At 45.3% G+C, this 19625-nt stretch overlaps 1 protein-coding gene across 1 annotated transcript in view; it reads left to right on the top strand.

The window, feature by feature from the left end:
* Positions 1-18760, top strand: part of LOC138758607 (SHC-transforming protein 2-like) — a 33197-nt gene extending 14437 nt beyond the window's left edge. The window contains 7 exon segments of the mRNA XM_069927813.1: positions 398-524; positions 948-1116; positions 6490-6574; positions 7262-7414; positions 13337-13629; positions 14915-15051; positions 18478-18760. Coding sequence (XP_069783914.1) covers positions 398-524; positions 948-1116; positions 6490-6574; positions 7262-7414; positions 13337-13629; positions 14915-15051; positions 18478-18577 — 1064 coding nt within the window. The 3' untranslated portion in view covers positions 18578-18760.
* Positions 18761-19625: the final 865 nt, after the last annotated feature.

The raw sequence follows: 19625 nt of genomic DNA, 5'->3' as shown, positions 1-19625 counted from the left end.
TGAATCATTTCAAAAATGAGGAGCACCTTATGTAGTAGAGGATGCTGAAGGGCACCTGATTTCCATATACAAGATAAGATTCACGATAAAGAGCAATTTCCCATGGCAAAGATGTCTAAAATGAGAGGGCCTGTTTAAAGTAAAGGGTGAGAGGGGGTTTGGAATGTGTATTGAGTGGTGTGGTGGACGTAACCACTTTCACTTCATTTAAGATGAATATGGATAAGCACTTGAATCACCAAGGGATAGAAAGTTATTGACTAATTGCTGGAAAGTTGGATTAGTATAGATAGGTATTTGATAATCAGCATGTATGTTGGGCTGAGGGTCTCTGTGCTGTATCACTTCATGACCCCTTTTACTGAAACTAACAGAGACTCATGTTCATATCCTACAGCTTGCCATATTCTGGAGTGCTGTGAAGGATTAGCACAGACTGTGATCAGCACAATTGGGCAGGCTATTGAACTAAGATTCAAACAGTATCTTCACACCTCACCGAAATTGGTTGCTCCACATGATAGGTAAGACCACAAGAATGAAGCCTAATGAGCCTTCTCCCATCCATGTACCCTCACTCCAACCTGAATTTTGTCTTTTACTAAGATACAGATCCCTCCCCTCACCTTGATGCTATCTGTCAGTGAAGAATGTGTACCTCTTGTCCCCAGTGTGTTGTCTCTCAGATCTCCTCCCATGTGGGTAAATCACAAGCCCCCATCCCATCACCTTGTGGAGGAATCGCAGATCACTATCCTCAATTTGTAGAATAATCCTGGGATGTTCCAATGAGGAGTACTGGATGGGATTGAGACTAATTGTAGAACCCAATTAGTGCTGGGTTTGAGGATTTGGAAGGAGGATATCCTAAAATTTTGAACTAAATATTTCTATCATATGTCAACTGTAGGATGACAAGCAGTATTTCTATCATATGTCAACTGTAGGATGACAAGCAGTGAGGAGTCTTCTTGGGGTGAAGAGGAGGTGACACCAGACCACAATTATTATAATAGCATTCCAGGAAAGCAGCCTCCCCTGGGGGGCATTGTGGACGTGAGAGGCAGACAATGGCAAGTGCAGACCCAGCCGCCATGCTCCATGGGCATCCAGCAGGTCAGTAACTCACCTTGAACTACAGTGTGATATAAACCAGGATTCTAAAACAAAAGTTTCGCAATTACATCTTTTCAGTTTTGAGGTCACACACTATTGATGTGCTTGGGTATAAAATTATCATCTGATTTGACCCACAGCCAATCTGAACCCAGGAAGCGATAATTTAAATTTAGACATACAACATGGTAACAGGCCCACAAGCCTGTGCCGCCCAATTACATCCAATTGACCTACAACCCCTGGTACGTTTTTGAACAATAGGAGGAAACCAGAGTCCCCGGGGAAAACCCACGTATACATGGGGAGAACATACAAACTCCTCATAGACAGCAAGGGATTTGAACCGTGTCCCACTTGCTGGCACTGAAACAACATTGTGCTAACCGTGCTGCCCTAATATTGTTTCCATAGCCAGCCTAAATGCAAGAGTTCAAAGAATCCTATCCTGGCTGTAGCATGGATTCACTCCACCCGGCCTTCCTTGTGGAAATCTCGCACTGAAAACTTTGCTTCACCACACTGAAGTACCAATCTAACCAAACACAAGGCCACCACACACAGGTGGACCAAGAAAAAATGTTGCTGGAGAACTCATCGGGTCAGGCACCATGCAAGGAATGAAGAGTCGATGTGTTGGGGCAAAACCCTTACACAATACAGATCGGTCTTGATGAAGGGCATTGGCCCAAAATGTCAAATCTCCATCACCTCCACAAATGCTGCCTGACCCGCAAGTCAGGTTCCAGTTTCAGCCTCTGCATTTTCTTGTGTTCTCCATACATTGGTGGGGTCTGTCTAGCTTGATTCTGATAATCTGGGTCACTGCTGCTGTAACAGCATTTTAATACAATATATACTAGAAAATAAAAGTTTTGAGCAATCCTTAGAGTCTCTCATTAAGTTGCTCATGGTTATAATCTTCCAGTAGAACCATAGAATGGGCAACTAAAGCAGCATAGTCTGCAAAGAGTAGTTCACGGACAAGTTTCTCTTGTGTCTTGGTGTGAGCTTGCAGGCGCCTCAGATTGAAGAGACTGCCATCCGTGCGGTACCGGATGTAAACAGCGTCTTCATTGTTGAGGTCTTTCATGGCTTGGTTCAGCATCATGCTGAAGAAGATTGAAAAGAGGGTTGGTGCGAGAACACAGCCTTGCTTCACGCCATTGTTAATGGAGAAGGGTTCAGAGAGACACAAGAGAAACTTGTCCGTGAACTACTCTTTGCAGACGATGCCGCTTTAGTTGCCCATTCAGAGCCAGCTCTTCAGCGCTTGACGTCCTGTTTTGCGGAAACTGCCAAAATGTTTGGCCTGGAAGTCAGCCTGAAGGAAACTGAGGTCCTCCATCAGCCAGCTCCCCACCATGACTACCAGCCCCCCCACATCTCCATCGGGCACACAAAACTCAAAACGGTCAACCAGTTTACCTATCTCGGCTGCACCATTTCATCAGATGCAAGGATCGACAACAAGATAGACAACAGACTCTCCAAGGCAAATAGCGCCTTTGGAAGACTACACAAAAGAGTCTGGAAAAACAACCAACTGAAAAACCTCACAAAGATTAGCGTATACAGAGCCGTTGTCATACCCACACTCCTGTTCGGCTCCGAATCATGGGTCCTCTACCGGCATCACCTACGGCTCCTAGAACGCTTCCACCAGCGTTGTCTCCGCTCCATCCTCAAAATTCATTGGAGCGACTTCATCCCTAACATCGAAGTACTCGAGATGGCAGAGGCCGACAGCATCGAGTCCATGCTGCTGAAGATCCAGCTGTGCTGGGTGGGTCACGTCTCCAGAATGGAGGACCATCGCCTTCCCAAGATCGTGTTATATGGTGAGCTCTCCACTGGCCACCGTGACAGAGGTGCACCAAAGAAGAGGTACAAGGACTGCCTAAAGAAATCTCTTGGTGCCTGCCACATTGACCACCGCCAGTGGGCTGATATCGCCTCAAACCGTGCATCTTGGCGCCTCACAGTTCGGTGGGCAGCAACCTCCTTTGAAGAAGACCGCAGAGCCCACCTCACTGACAAAAGACAAAGGAGGAAAAACCCAACACCCAACCCCAACCAACCAATTTTCCCCTGCAACCGCTGCAACCGTGTCTGCCTGTCCCGCATCGGACTTGTCAGCCACAATCGAGCCTGCAGCTGACGTGGACTTTTACCCCCTCCATAAATCTTCGTCCACGAAGCCAAGCCAAAGAAAAGAGAAAAGAGAGAACCATAGAATATTTACAGCACAGAAAATAGGCCTGTTGGCCCTTCTAGCTGTGCTGAATTATCATTCTGTCTACTTCCACTGACCTGCACCCAGTCCATAGCCCTCCATACTTCTCCCATCCATATACCTGTCCAAATTTTTATTGTGTGAAATTAGCCTGGATTCATCACTTCATCTGGTAGCTTGTTCCACACTCCCACTACTCTCTGTGTGAAGAAATTTCCCCCTAATGTTTTCCCTAAACTTTTCCCCTTGCACCCTTAACCCATGTCCTCTGTATCTTACCTGCTCTCTGTAGAAAAAGTCTACTTGCATTTACTCTATCTATACCACTCATAATTTTGTATACATCTATCAAATCTCCCCTCATTCTTCTATGCTCCAGGAAATAAAGACCTAACTTTTTTAGCTTTGCCCTGTAACTCCATTCTTGAAGTCCTGCCAACATCCTAGTAAATCTTTTCTGCACTCTTTCAATCTTATTGATATCTTTCCTGTATTTAGGTGACCAACACTGCACTCAATACTCCAAATTTGGCCTCACCAATGTCTTACACAACTTTACCTTAACATCCCGACTCTCGTGCTCATTTCTTTGATTTATGAAGGCCAATGTGCCTAAAGCTCTCTTTACAACCTCATCCACCTGTGTAGAGTTGGTGTTTGTTGCAGTATCCCTGTGGAGCCTGTGAAGCCTGTGGAGCTTCAGAAACAATGATGGGGCTGAAACTCTTCTCTCACCACTTTCCAAACAAGATGTTGGTACTTGGTTGAAAGTTTTGGTGATAATACACTTTGCCAAAGAGCTTGGTATTCTGCTCAGGAACAATCTAAAAAGATCCATTACTCCTTTTCCTTGAGGCCCTGAGGAATATTGTATGCATTAACTTGAGGTCAAAGATATCCAGCAAAGACATTTCCCCAGGTATAGGTCATCAGACTCAGAACAGACTTCAGTCAAACATGGTGACTTGGTCAGAATCTTTTAGAACACAGTTAAAGGTGAGATGTTTCATCAATTGCTCTTCCACTTTTGCTCATGGATGAGAATAACTAGTTCTGAATGAACAGCTAGATCTTTATAGTTTTTCCAGAATGAATGAGCATTCTGGGCTCTCTCAGTTTTTGTTGTCTCATCCTCTGAGAGAATGTTCTGGGAGTCTCTCCGAGACCTATGAATCTGTCAGCAGTTTGTTCTTCAAAACCTGAATGCTCACAGTGATGAGCTAGATTAGGCCATTTTTGTGCATTGAGCTAGCCATGAGGAGATGACTACCAACCAACCGACACTTCGACTTCAGTAATGATGTTCCCTCCCCTTATCAAAATACCCAGATTAATGGTGCTGGATTCTGTGCGTTCTGTACAGATTGATTGTCCTTAGGACCACTAGGGTGACCACTAATAAAGATGCTGAGGTCCAATAAGCACAGTCTGATAGGAACAACAGGTCTGCCATGTCCATGCCCAGGAATCCTAAGGTCATAATTGATCACTGTGGAGCGCATCGAAAGAATCAAAGGCTTATTGATCCAAACCAAGGCTTTTATTAACTAGAAGACTGGAACGTATCACATGTAGGTCGACCAGTCCAGAATGACCTGGTCTGGCTAGGAGCAATCCTTTATGACCTGCCAGTAGGTGTGGCTACACTCTCAGCCAATCACAGTCATCCTACACTACAATCTGTATATATACACATTGGTGATAGAATCTGTACTATCACAACCACACAATGCTTTTTATGTCGCTTGCTGAATTTAAATCCATTGTATTATAAGGCCTAAAGTCATATCATTGAAGTCAGTTACTCCGTGCTACTGTTAACCGCAGTATTTGGGCGGCACGGTTGGCGTAGCAGTTAGCGCTCGGGACTTGTGACTCCAGGCCCACCCACATGGGTCTCAGCTACCTCCTCAGTTAATAAGGAATAGATTTTTGTTTCAGCAGCGATCTGGTTCAGTATTGGTGATTCTGGATTGCGTTCTGGTGGAGTAGATTGCCTCTCTGCTACGGAACATGTTGGATATTGTTTCATTACATCCTATACATACTGAATGAACCATTGCTTCAGATTTGACACACTGCCTTTAAAATAACATCTTGGGAATGTTATATAAGATAGATATCACCAAACAGGGAAAAGGCTAAGTTCAATTTAGTTAGTTCACAACTGCTATAATTGTGAAATGACCGAATCATCTTGGAGCTATTGACTAATCACAGCTTACAATCCTTATTGATTATCTTGCAACACATTCAGACATGAGACCAAGACAATCTGATTGAAGGAGCGCACTTAAATTGGAAAGTATTCATCATAATACAGTAATAGCATACAAAATATTTGAATGGAAAATTATATGATTTTTTGCTGGGGTGGATTTTGATTTTGCCAGTTTTTTTTAATTGTATCTCTGAGTAGACCATCAGTTCATGGTATGTGAGGTAACACCTCAGCAAAGAGAAGATAATAAGCCTGACAAAATTCTCGCCCTTATTGCCAATGGTGTAAAACTCAAGGCTAGGAAGGCCATGCTACAAAATGCTAGTTTATCTAGTATTAGAAAACCATGTCCAGTTTTGGTCACCTCATTACACAAAGAGGCATCAGGGAGGCTCAGGTGGAGATTTAGGGGGATGTTGTCAGGACTGGAGATTTATAATGATTGTCTTGGCTGGGTTTGTTTTCTTTCAAATAAAGGAGACTGAGGGAAATTTTAAAAGAAGATTATAACAGTTGGGAGGAAAAGGGGGTAAACAGAAAGAAACTATTTCTTTTTGCGGAGACATCAGCAACTGATGGGTGGGGGGGAGGGGGTGGATTCATTCAAAAGTGATGGGATTTTCCGGAAAGGAGGTTGGAGGCAGGTACTTTAAGTACGTCCCAGAATGGGCATTCATAACCTACAGGATCATGGACCAAGAGCTAGGGGCAAGGATCTCCTTATGTGATGTAATATTTCCAGATTCTATGTTGGATGATAGTCTTTGTTGATTCAAGGTTGTGACGCATTTCTGATATAGATTCCTGAGGCCAGGGGTTGGTCTGAGCTCCTGCTGCCAGCTCTCTTCATTAAGATTTCATGGGGTAGTTTCTCCTGCAAATCATTTTTTTCACAGTCCTCTCCTCTCATTTCCAGGTCAGTGCTTCGTTGCAGAGGGCAAACAGCCACATGTCACAGAACATGGACAGTCTCAACGAAGATGCAAAACTCTTTGTGGCAGGTCAGCACATTCCATTCGCAAAATCTTTGACAGATTCCTGAGGTGGGGCGACTGTTCTGGTGGCACAACTGAATTGTTACATTGGAAGGAATTTCCTTCAGGCATCATATCCCATTCTCCATCTCTAATAGCAATAGAGAGTGCAGACATGGGGAGATTTATGAAGGTGTTGCGAGGGCATGAGAATGATGCCGGTTGCAATAGAGGAAGCTGAGGGGAGATTTAGTTGAGGTGCATAAAGTAACAAAAAGCCCAACAGGATGAGGAGTATTAGCTTTTTCCTGATAGCAGAGGAGTCAGAAACTGGGAACTATAGGCTTAGATTTAATTGGTTGAAGGATTAAATGCTGGGACTCCCTTTTGTGCTGGTGGGAAGTTTCGATGCAGAGTGCCCCCACCCTCACTGATGGCCAGGGTGACTTTACTCCTGCACCCGGGAGCCTGAGGCAAACTGTAAAATCCTTGGCTGCTCTGGAAAACTGGAAGTCGTCCTGGTACTGCTGCAGATGGCAAGGTCTGGGTGGCTGATAATGGCTTGAGCTAGCAGCGCTGAGTCCTTGGTACAAATTTGGAAAATGTATTTTGATTTAAATCCGAAACAGAAAAATCAGCTTTTCCAGATGCTGATGCACATCCTCCGACTATCCAACTGCTCACTGTTAGCACTCTTGGTATTATGAACTCTAGGTGTGTCGAGTGATGGTTACCTTTGGCCCTTTCGGAAAGACTTGTGTGAAGAGCATATGTACGTGAATACCCAGACTCTTGATGCCCATCAATGGATGAATGGAATATCAGGCGACACGGCCATCAGCCCTGAGAAAGATGCCTTTGATATGAGTAAGTATGTCTGAAATTAGTACAGGAGTAACCCAGAATCAAAGCCTGAAGCCATTTCAACAAATATTCAGATATATGTGCTGATGTTGGAGAGGGTTCAAAGGAGGTTCAGTAGGATTATTCCAGGAATGAAAGGCTTAACATGTGAGGAGCATTTGACAGCTCTTGGCCTGTATTTGTTGGAATTGAGGAGAATGAGGGGTGATCTCATTGAAACATTTTGCATGTTGAAAGGCATGGACAGAATAGGTGTAGAAAAATTGATTCCCATGGTGGGAGAGTCTAGGTCAAGAGGGCACAAGTTCAGGATTGAAGGGTGTCCACTTAAAACAGGGGTGCGTAGGATTGAAGGGCGTCCACTTAAAACAGGGGAGCGTAGGAATTTCTTCAGCCAGTTTTAAATCTGTGGAATTTGTTCCCACAGACGGTCGTGGGGGCTGGGTCATTGGGTATATTTTGATGGGTTCTTGTTTAGCCAGAGGACCAAAGATTATCAGGAGAAGGTCGGGCAGTGGGACTGAGTGGGGAAAATGGATCACCTCATAATTGAATGGCGGGGCTGACTCGAGGGGCTGGATAGATTATTTCTGTGCTTATGTCTTATGGTCTTAAATCTTCTTCAAACCATCAAGTATGATCCACTCCCTCTCTGATCAGTTAATTATTTTTAGCTCCCCCCCCACCCCTCCCAATACCGACCCGGATCAGCATTTTGCTGAATTACTGGCCTCAGGATAATAGCCAATGCCCTAGTACAGTGCTGGGAGAGCTGTTCACCATTGGAGGGACAGAACTGAGGAGAACACTGCACATTTGGAGGAGGAATTTGGAAGTAGCATCTTCTCTTATTTCTGTCAACTCTTCAACTCTACCCTTCAACTCTCTCTGATTAATCTGGTCTGTTAACCTTGACTTGGTGCACGTTCACCACTGATGGCTATGCCTCCATCTACATTAAACTCTGGAAATTACTAGCCGACTGCAGGGGGCGATCTCTGTACCTGCAGGAAGACCACCTAAAAGTTTACTCCACCTGGCCGGCTGCAATCAGCCGACCCGAATATACCCTTGAGCCGGCCCCTCCTGAGCCACTCACACGGGAGCCACCAACTGGTGTTCAGACATTTACCTGAAAAAAGCCTTTGTACAGTCTTTTGAGTTTTGTGCTTGCTTACTGCTACCTCAGCGCGCCACATGCACCTTAATACCTTTTTAAGAAAGCATCCTAATGTAGCTTGACATCAGATTTTGTTTGATATTTCCTTAGTGACCTGTCTTGGCGGGATGTTTTACAGTTGTTTATGTATGTAAAGATCTCAAAAGTCATAAGAACCAGGAGAAGGCAATTGTCCCTCAAATCACCAGAGTGTTAATCCATGTGTGTTAGGAGGATATATCTTTCTTCTTTGGCTTGGCTTCACGGACGAATATTTATGGAGCGGTATGTCCACGTCTGCTGCAGGCTCGTTGGTGACTGACAAGTCCGATGCGGAACAGGCAGGCACGGTTGCAGCGGTTGCAAGGGAAAATTGGTTGGTTGGGGTTGGGTGTTGGATTTTTCCTCCTTTGTCTTTTGTCAGTGAAGTGGGCTCTGCGGTCTTCTTCAAAGGAGGTTGCTGCCTGCCGAACTGTGAGGCGCCAAGATGCGCGGTTGGAGGCGATATCAGCCCACTGGCGGTGGTCAATGTGGCAGGCACCAAGAGATTTCTTTAAGCAGTCCTTGTACCTCTTCTTTGGTGCACCTCTGTCTCGGTGGCCAGTGGAGACCTCGCCATATAACACGATCTTGGGAAGGCGATGGTCCTCCATTCTGGAGATGTGACCCACCCAGCGCAGTTGGGTCTTCAGCAGCGTGGATTCGATGCTTGCGGGCTCTGCCAGCTCGAGTACTTTGATGATAGTGATGAAGTCATTCCAGCGCTGATGGAAGCGTTCTAGGAGCTGTAGGTGATGCCAGTAGAGGACCCATGATTCAGAGCCGAACAGGAGCGTGGGTATGACAATGCCTCTGTACACGCTGATCTTTGTGTGTTTTGATCTTTGTGTGTTTCTTCAGGTGGTTGTTTTTCCAGACTCTTTTGTGTAGTCTTCCAAAGGCGCTATTTGCCTTGGTGAGTCTGTTGTCTATCTCTTTGTCAATCCTTGCATCAGATGAAATGGTGCAGCTGAGGTAGGTAAACTGGTTGACCGTTTTGAGTTCTGTGTGCAGGAATGTAAAGTGACATGTACTCAATGGGCCGAATAGCTCATCTGCATCTGTAAGGAAATAAAATAATAACATGAAATAGTTGAGGCTCTAGCATTTGATTCCTGTGACATACAATTAATAATTGCCAAATTACCTTTGCTCTCTATTAGTTAGCCAGTCGCTTAGCCAGAATCAGAATGTATTATCATGAACAGGTCATGAAATTCATTGTTTAGTGGCAGCGTCACAGTGTGAACATTTATATAAACCATCTTATAAAAATAGTGGACACAAAGTCCAAGTGAGGCAGTGTCTTTGGTTCATTGATCATTCAGGAATCTGAGGGCAGTGGGGAAGAAGCTGTCTCCGTGCCAATGACTTCTCATCTTCAGGCTCCTGTACAGAATGAAAAGGTGGTGGGGATCTTTAAGGACAGAGCCTGCTTTCTGTAGATGCCCTCAATGGGGCGAAGTCTGGTGCCTGTGATGTCGCAGGCCAAATGAACAACCCTCTGGAGTTTTTTTCTTGTCCTGAATGTTGGCACCTTCATACCAGATAGTGATGCAACCAGCCAGAAGGCTCTTCATGATACACCTGTAGAAGTTTTTTTGGTGACAAACCTAATCTCCTCAAACACCTCACAAAGTGTAGCCATTGGTGAGCCTTCTTCGTGGTTGCATCGTGGAGGCTCCAGGACAGATCCTCAGAGATGTTGACACCCAGGAATTTGCTGTTCTTGACCCTCTCCACTACTGAGCCCTTGATAAGGACTGGTTCATGTTCTCCTGACTTCCTCCTGAAGTCCACAATTATCTCCTTGGTTTTGCTGACGTTGAGTGCAAGGTTGTTGGTGTGACACCACTCAATGAGCTAATCTCTCTCCTTCCTGTACCCTTCCTCATTGCTGGTTGTGATTCTGCCGACAACTGTGGTGTCATCGGCAAATTTGTAGATACCATTGAAATTGTGCCTGGTCACACAGTAATGTGTGTATAACTTATGGTGAGTAGAGCAGTGAGCAAAGCACTCATCCATGAGATGCACCTGTGCTGATAGTCACTGAGGAGGTAACGTTGTTTTCATTTTGCACTTACTGTGGTCTTCCAATGAGGAAGTCGAGGATCCAATTGCAGAGGCCCAGGGTTTGGAGCTTGTTGAATAATGGTGTTGAATAGTCAATGAAGAGCGGGCGTATGTATGAGTTGCTGTTGTAGAGGTGTTCCAGAGCTCCAATTCCATGCACTATCTTCTTGCTTTTTATGCAACACTTTAATGAATGCCTTCTGGAAATCCAAATACATGACATTATCCCAAGAGATCCCTGATGAATTTGTCAAGCATGGTCTTCCTACAGACTCTGCTTGATTGTCCGATGAACTTCCAAATATTATGCCATTCCTTCATGTAATAAGATTCCAACATTTTCCCAATCACAGATTTTGGGATAGTTGGCAAATTGTTTCCTGATCTCTGTCTCCAACCTTTCTGGAAAAGTTTGGTTACTTTTGAGTTTCGTATTCTCTGGGACCTCTCCAGAATAAAGGATATGTTGTAGATTAAAGCTAATCCACCAAATACTTCTGCATCCACTGTCTTTCAACACTAGGATGCAGACATTCTGGTCTAGGAGACCCAAGGGGCTCCATGTGCAATGTTCCATGGCCTATTGAAAGCAGCCAGTCACATCTTGCCTTCTGTAAAAATACAATGCTGGATAAACTGAGTAGGTCAAACAGTGTACTTTATTCTTTCTTTGGCTTGGCTTCGCGGACGAAGATTTATGGAGGGGTAATGTCCATGTCAGCTCCAGGCTCGTTGGTGACTGACAAGTCCGATGCGGGACAGGCAGGCACGATTACAGCGGTTGCAAGGGAAAATTGGTTGGTTGGGGTTGGGTGTTGGGTTTTTCCTCCTTTGTCTTTTGTCAGTGAGGTGGGCTCTTCAGTCTTCTTCAAAGGAGGTTACTGCCCACCAAACTGTGAGGCGCCAAGATGCACGATTGGAGGCGATATCAGCCCACTGGCGGTGGTCAATGTGGCAGGCACCAAGAGATTTCTTTAGGCAGTCCTTGGTGCACCTCTGTCTTGGTGGCCAGTGGAGAGCTCGCCATATAACACGATCTTGGGAAGGCGATGGTCCTCCATTCTGGAGACGTGACCCACCCAGCGCAGTTGGGTCTTCAGCAGCATGGATCCGATGCTTGCGGGCTCTGCCAGCTCGAGTACTTCGACGTTGGTGATGAAGTCATTCCAATGAATGTTGAGGATGGAGCGGAGACAGCGCTGATGGAAGCGTTCTAGGAGCCATAGGTGATGCCGGTAGAGGACCCATGATTCGGAGCCAAACAGGAGCGTGGGTATGACAATGGCTCTGTACACGCTGATCTTTGAGTGTTTCTTCAGGTGGTTGTTTTCCAGACTCTTTAGTGTAGTCTTCCAAAGGCGCTATTTGCCTTGGCGAGTCTGTTGTCTATCTCTTTGTCAATCCTTGCATCAGATGAAATGGTGCAGCCGAGGTAGGTAAACTGGTTGACCGTTTTGAGTTCTGTGTGCCCGATGGAGATGTGGGGGGGCTGCTAGTCATAGTGGGGAGCTGGAGGACCTCAGTTTTCTTCAGGCTGACTTCCAGGCCAAACATTTTGGCAGTTTCCGCAAAACAGGACGTCAAGCGCTGGAGAACTGGCTCTGAATGGGCAACTAAAGCGGCATCGTCTGCAAAGAGTAGTTCACGGACAAGTTTCTCTTGTGTCTTGGTGTGAGCTTTCAGGCGCCTCAGATTGCAAAGATAAATATATATAATCAACATTTTGGGCTTGAGCCGTTCATCAAGGTATGAGCAAAATGTTGGCAGGTGTCTGAACTTTGGGCACCGGCCTACATTTTGCTCACACCTTCATAAGGGCTTGTCTTGGGTAAACTTATACCTCTCAATTTGATCGTTTTAGATTGGTCACAGTGTTTGAGCAACTGAAAGATAATAGACACACACACCGAGAGCAGTTCAGTTTATACAAGGCTTTATTACTAAATCTAAAGCTGAATTCACACTACAATATGTAAGCCCTTCCCAATTATACTTATCAATGCTTGGACTGGTTCCAACTAGTGAAGCGAGGCAATGACTGCACATTTGTAGTAGGTTGTCGGGCGCCAGTAACAGCTTCTCCACCTCCCTCAACCCGGACGTTAACTGGACTCTTGAAGTTCTTCTTGCTGAGAGATGTTGCCACCTCTTGGAGAGTCTCAAACTTCAGCAGTGGGACCATGGCTTATATTATCCAAAAGTTGTTTACTTCAGATCTTATCTCTTTGAACAAATGATTTAATTATCTTCAAGGTCTCCTGACAGTCTGCGACCAACAAAAGAAAACTGCATCTGGGCCTCATGGTGGAAGTTGGATAAATGTCTACTGATTCATATGCATCCCTGGGCCCCATAGTGTAAATTAGATAATGTCTTCTGATCAACTGCATCCTGGGCCCCATGGTGTAAATTGGATTATGTCTGCTGAATTCTAAAAAACAAGCAGGTTCTCAGCTTTGCAGCTGCAAAAGTAAAAAACTTTAAATCTTCCATTACAGGGCTGAAACTGGTTATATATCTTTATCTTTGCTATATAAAGTACACTGTTTGACCTGCTGAGTTTCCCCAGTGTTTTTACTTCAACCACAATGTCTGGAGACTGTGTTTTACTCACATCTTGCCTTCTCACTGATATCATCTTTTTATTAAAGGACCATTTGAGGATGCCTTGAAGCTGCATGATGCCAATTCCGGAAAAGGTAATGGCCAAGGAACTGGATCCCTATTACCAAATCCTGGCTTGGGTAGGGACACAGAGGAGGAGCAGTTAAAGCGGGAATCCTGGTACCATGGGAAGATCAGTCGGAAAGTGGCCGAGGCACTTCTGATGCAGGATGGAGATTTCCTGGTGAGGGACAGCCTAACCAATCCTGGACAGTATGTCCTTACTGGGATGCACAACGGCCAGGCAAAACACCTGCTGCTGGTGGACCCTGAAGGCGTGGTGAGCAACTACTGTGGTGACTGAATGGGATTACAACCGGTGTCTGTGGGACAGGGCAGGGACACATCTTCTGCTACTTCACCTGATACCAAGCAAGGCTCAAGATGTCATGAATGTAAATACAATGGTGGAGAAACTCAGTAGGTCAAACAGTATAATTTATATAGCAAAGATACATAACCAATGTTTCAGGCTTGAGCTCTTCATCAAAACATGAGCAATATGTAGGCGGACGCCTGAATAAAATGATGGGGGTTAAGGGCAGGGGGAGGAGTGCAGTCCCACAAGTAATGGATGGATAAGGGAGGGAGACACATCAGCAACAGGGGGAGGGGGAAGGGGGTAGAGAGGTGGAGGAAAGAAGACAGAGGGATGGGAGAAGAATGGGGAATAGCCTTGTGGAAACCAGAGAAGTTGATATTAGTACCATCTGGTAGAAAGGTAGATGTTGCTCCTTCAATTTGCAGGTGGCCTTGGTTTGAGAGCACAAGGCCATGGAGAGACATGTCAACGCAGGAGTGGGGCGCAGTATCAAAATGGTTGGCCACTGGGAGATCCCTATCACTGACGCAGAGAGAGTGAAGGTGCTCAGCGAAGCGAACACCCAGTCTCAAGTGTAGAGAGGGCCACAACGGTCACCAGATGCAGTAGGTGACTCTCACAGATTCACAAGTGAAGTGTTACTTCTCTTGGAAGGACTGTTTGGGGCCTTGAATGGTGGTGAAGAAGGAGGTGTGGGCGCAAGAGTGGTACTTCCTGTGGCCACAGGGGAAGGTGCCAAGGGGGAAATTGGTGGGAAGGGATGAGTAGACGAGAAAGACACACAGAGAGCAGTCGCTCTGGAAGGCAAAGAGGGGAAGATATGTCTGGTGGTAGGATCATGTTGTAGGTGACAGAAATTGCAGATGTGAAAGTTGGTGGAGTGACTGGTGAGGCCAAGGGGAAGCCTGTTTTTTGTTGCGTCTGGGGGCAGAGGGGGCCAGAGTAGATGTGCGGGAAATGGAGGAGATGCAGACAAGGCTGAGTTGATGGTGCTCAAGGGGAAGACATCTCTGATGGTCTGGGTTGGAAGACCTCTTCTTGGGAACAGATACGATGGTGATGGAGAGAATTGAGGAAAAGATCAGGATGTAATATCTCTGGCTGAATTGGTGACAATCCCTTCCAGGCTCAAAAACAAAGAACAATATCAAATTTTCCTTTCCCCATCGAATGGATCATACTCCTTCTGTCCCCTGTCTTGTCACTCAGCTTTAATTTAATGCTTCTTTTTTTGTCCCTCTAGGTACGAACAAAGGATCTGCTGTTCGAAAGCATCAATCACTTGATCAACTACCACTTTGAGAGTAAAGTTCCCATTGTTGCAGCTGAGAGTGAAGTCTGTCTGAAACAAGTCATCAAGAGGACACACTCAAGGCCACTGTGAGTGTCGGAGCTGCTGACTGTATATTCGAAAGAAGAGCAATCATAATGAGCATGAGAAGTTGCCAAAGAAGTGAGCGATGGATTTATACATGGCACTGGGAGCAGTTGAGGCATTGCACAGAGACTCCCACCACCAGCGCACAGTTACGAAGGCATCTGTAGGCTGATTGGCTAAACGACTACGGAACAAGAAAGGGTCAAAATTGGACACCAGGCAGAACTAGGGGAGCAGAGGGTTTTCTGCCCAACAGATCATATGTGAACATTTGTAGGCTGAAGAACAATAGGCAATAGAAGAAAGGAGGGGGCCCTGGAGGGAGTGTACAGTGTAATGAGCTTGAGCAGTACAGTAAAATTTAGGAACTTGATGGGGAGTGGGCAGACAACTTCTAGTGCTATTCCCAACAGCTCGTAACATTATTTAAAAGCTTTAATACAGTAAAATATCCCAAGGTGCTTTACTCCCTTGGGGCCTAGAGACTAATCCTGGCTGAGTGATGATTCAAGAGGCTGCAGTTGGAGGAGAGCAACCTTATAGGCTGAAGAAGGCTCCTGCAAAGGGGAGAACAAAGAAAACATTATGGCATCAGTATTGATAATATTCCCATACCTAGGGCGGGTTTTGCTCTAGTCAAGAACTGATTAGCGATAGTCAGCTTGGGGAAAAATCCTACCTCGTTAGTTTAATGGAGTTGGAGGAACCGGGTACAAATAGCATGTTTAAGAGACATTTAGACAAGCGCTCAACTAGACAAGCCATAATGCCATAAAGTCCTAATGCAGGCAATAGGATTAGTGTGGATGGAAGAAGAGGTTGGCATGATGAACCAAAGGGCCCGTTACTGTGGTGCATGATTTCAGCATCACTCGTACCCCCATTGCAACTGAGCATGTTTTTGGTCACAGGTGATGCTCAGTATGCCACCCTGAATTCTGCAGGATTGGGACTTTTTTTCTCTTCAGGACACTTGGGTCTGTTGTAAATGACTGTACAGCTGGGCTACATGTTGAATATAGTTGCAGGCAAAGATTTCTGCTCTGTACAGTGTGCTCCCTCACAACCCTGTGCCCCTGCTGCTTCACTGGGCGTGTTGTTCGCTGCAGACAGAGAACCATTGGAGAGCTGGCAATGGGAATCAATAGAACTCTAAGCTGATTGTTACGTTGTACAACTCGCCATCAATTGACAAATGAAGGACTCAGTGAAAAACAGGATCATGTGTGGGCTGAAGCTGCCTTGCACACAATCAGCTCATGGTGGATAAAAGGGACAGGGATTACATATATCGTGCTTTGTGTAAATATATGCGCACTGGACTATGACATTGACTCACCACTGCACCCCCCCCCCCCACATACACATTTGCATCCGACAAATAGGGCAACGAGGGTGAACAAGACATGATGGGGAAATAGGAAGGAAGGAGGGAGCAGGGTCAGCTGGGAAGGTGGGAAGCAGTGGTCAACTAGGAAGCAGAGGGAGATAGGGAATGTGGAAGGGGAGCCTGAAGTGGACGCATTGGCTATAACTTGCAGTGCCTGCTGTTGATGACGTGAAAGATTTTTACACAGCACCTGCAATCCTGCCACTGCTCTTGGGGATCTGTGTGGCTGGGAAGCTAACGCTGTTGGGATTTGGAGGGTGGTAAAAATAGGAGGAGTGGGAATCTGGACCTATGACCTGGTAGCAATCATCTGGGACTGAATCCTGTGTGAGGGTCAGCAGAGGGGCCTTGACCCTGCAATGCTATAGTTCTCTTGTGAATGTGAAATGGTTTTGGAAAATAATTTGCAGATTCGCCCCCTGCTTCTGATTTGTCCCAAGTGTGTGTAGCAGTGAGCATCTTGACATTTACTTGGAACTACAAAGATACTTCATGGAGGGGGGGGGGGGAAAGAGAGATAACTGGGGGGGGGGTCTCTGCTTTACTAGATACTCCCTCTTGCATGAAAGATGCAGAACATTTCTTTGAGTGGGCGTGATTTTGTGGGTGGGCAGACGGTAAGGCCTCAGGTTCTCTCAGTACGAGGGGATTCCATAAGGGACAGAGGGAGATTGCCTGAGACTGGTGACATTTATCTTAATTATTGTAAATTAAGCTTTGTGATTCAGATTCTTTGACCTTTGAAATAAAGGTTAAGTTTAGAAGGCGTTCTGCGTTACGGTCCTTCAGCGCACATGCCTGACTAGAACAATAAGCCTGTGCGTGACTGACAATCTGATGCTGGCTGAGGGTTCCATTAGGTCTGACAAGACTTGCTCATGGAGCAGGGAGGAGCCAGTCCTCTTGCACAACCTCAAACCATTCCATCCCTGCAGAGTGCTCCGATCACACTACGACTGTCTGCTGTGTCCCAGCAAGGTTGGAGCTACAAGGCGTGAAACTCGAAAGTCTGCAAGCACTGTGTCTGTAGTCAAAACACAAATGCTGGGGGAAGGCCTGAGCCCTTCCTCATGGTATAAGTGATAAAAGAAGTGTCTGAATTAAAGGCCGGGGAAAGAAGGAGAGGGAAGAACGGGAGGGGGAGGAGTCCCGACCAACAGAGAAAAGGTGTTAATTGGCTATGATAAGAGGAGAGGTGAGAATTGATTTTGGCTCTGTGAATTGAGATAGAGGGAAAAGATGGTGCAAAGATGGAAGATGAAGTGTTCCTCCAATTTGCTGTGGTCTCAGTCTGGAAGTACATGGACAAATATGTCTCCAGCCTTTAATTCAGACTTTTTTCATGTCCAGTTGGTCTGTTGGCTGTTGGTCTGTTCTCCCCCTCCCATTCTTCTCCCTTTCTTTCCCCAGCCTTTAATTCAGACACTTGTCTCTTATTTTACTCATATCTTGAGGAAGGGGTCAGGCCCAAAACATCGGTAATATATATTTACCTCCTATGGACGCTGTGAGACTCGCTGAGTTTCTCCAGCTTTTCTGTGTCTTGAGCTACAAAGTCACCGGTGACATGAGAAAATGGGTAAGAATATTTCTGGAACTAAACAAGAAATTCTGCAGCCATTGTGATTATAGTGCAATACACACACTTGCTGGAGAAACTCAACAGGTAACGCAGCCTCTTTTGGAAGTAAAGGATAACCAATGTTTCAGGCCTAAGTCAAGGCATGACGTCAACCTTGACGAAGGGCCCAGGCCCCAAACGTTGGTTACCCTTTACTTCCTATGGATATTTCTGGCCCTCCTTCTGGGAAAATGGACTTTTGAGGAGGTGAGGAGTGTTGAGGGTAGAGCAATTGATGTGCATAACGTGGATTTTTAGAAAATGGGCTGTGTAAAATTAGTAAAAGCCCATGGGAACTAAGAGAGTGGGGCAAATTCGATCCAAAATAGGTTCAGTGGCAGGAACAGGGTTTTGCAACCAGCGCAAGGCGAGGTTTCCCAGGATTCACGATTCACTCTCTTGATTCACTCCATCAAGGACATGTGTAAGAAGCATTGTCTTAAGAAGGCAGCCTCTATCTTCAAGGACCCTGACCATACCCTCTTCACTTCTATTATCGGGTGGTTCAAGAGCCTGAAGACGAGCACTCATCAGCACAAGGACAAGCTTCTTCGCCTCTGCCATCAGATTCTGAATAAGCAATGAACCAAAGACACGACCTTACTTTTTCTAGTTCTTGCACCATTTATTTTGTAAGGTAGTTTGTTTAAAAGCTTACACTCCTGATGATACCGCAAAACAATGAATTTTGTGATTGTTCGTGACAATAAATTCTGATTCTTTTTTATATTAATGATTCATACTTAAATGTAGATGGCATGATGAAGCAATTTTCAGATGCAAAAATTAATCTTGTGATTGACAGGAAGAAAGCTCAAGGCTGCAGAAGAAAAACTGATGGGCATAGAAGTGGAAACTGGAACTCCATCCAGAGTAGTGTGATGTTAAGCATCGGGACAAGGAAATATTAAATATAAGAAAGAATACTAAATGCTGGCAGTGGTTCTCAACCTTTTTCTTGCCACTCACATTCCACTTTAAGTATTCCCTATGCCAGAGGTGCTCTGTGATTAGGAAGGGATTGCTTACAGTGGGATGTGAGTGGCAAGAATAAGTTTGAAAACCACTGTTTTAATCATCCCTAATTGACTCGTTATGTGCACAGTCTCAAAACTCCAAAGGAAATGGCCCAATAACAATTTTTCTCAAGCAGAATATCTCAGTAACAATTGGGCCTGGAGCAGTGATTCTCAACCTTCCCTTCCTACTCACATCCCACCTTAAGCAATCCCTTACTAATCATAGAGCACCAATGGCAGAGAGATTACTTGAAGTGGTACGTGAGTGGAAAGAAAAAGGTTGAGAACCACTACCATAGAGACTTGAAAGTAGCCACATTGACCAATAAAATTATTTGCAAAATGCTTTCCTTTATTAATCACAGGATTAAAATGTAAGAGCAGGGAGGGATGCTCCAGTTAGACCAGAGCTGGAATAGAGCTTACAGTTTTGGTCAGATTACAAAGAGATGTGGAGAGCCTAGAGAAAGTGCTGAGGAAATTTTCCAAAATGTTCCAAGTTCGAGAAAATTTTAGCCAGCAGAAAAAATTGGATCCACGGTGTTG

The sequence above is a fragment of the Narcine bancroftii genome, chromosome 3 (assembly GCF_036971445.1).
Source record: "Narcine bancroftii isolate sNarBan1 chromosome 3, sNarBan1.hap1, whole genome shotgun sequence".
NCBI lineage: Eukaryota > Metazoa > Chordata > Chondrichthyes > Torpediniformes > Narcinidae > Narcine > Narcine bancroftii.
This window is presented reverse-complemented; position numbering and strand designations above follow the sequence as displayed.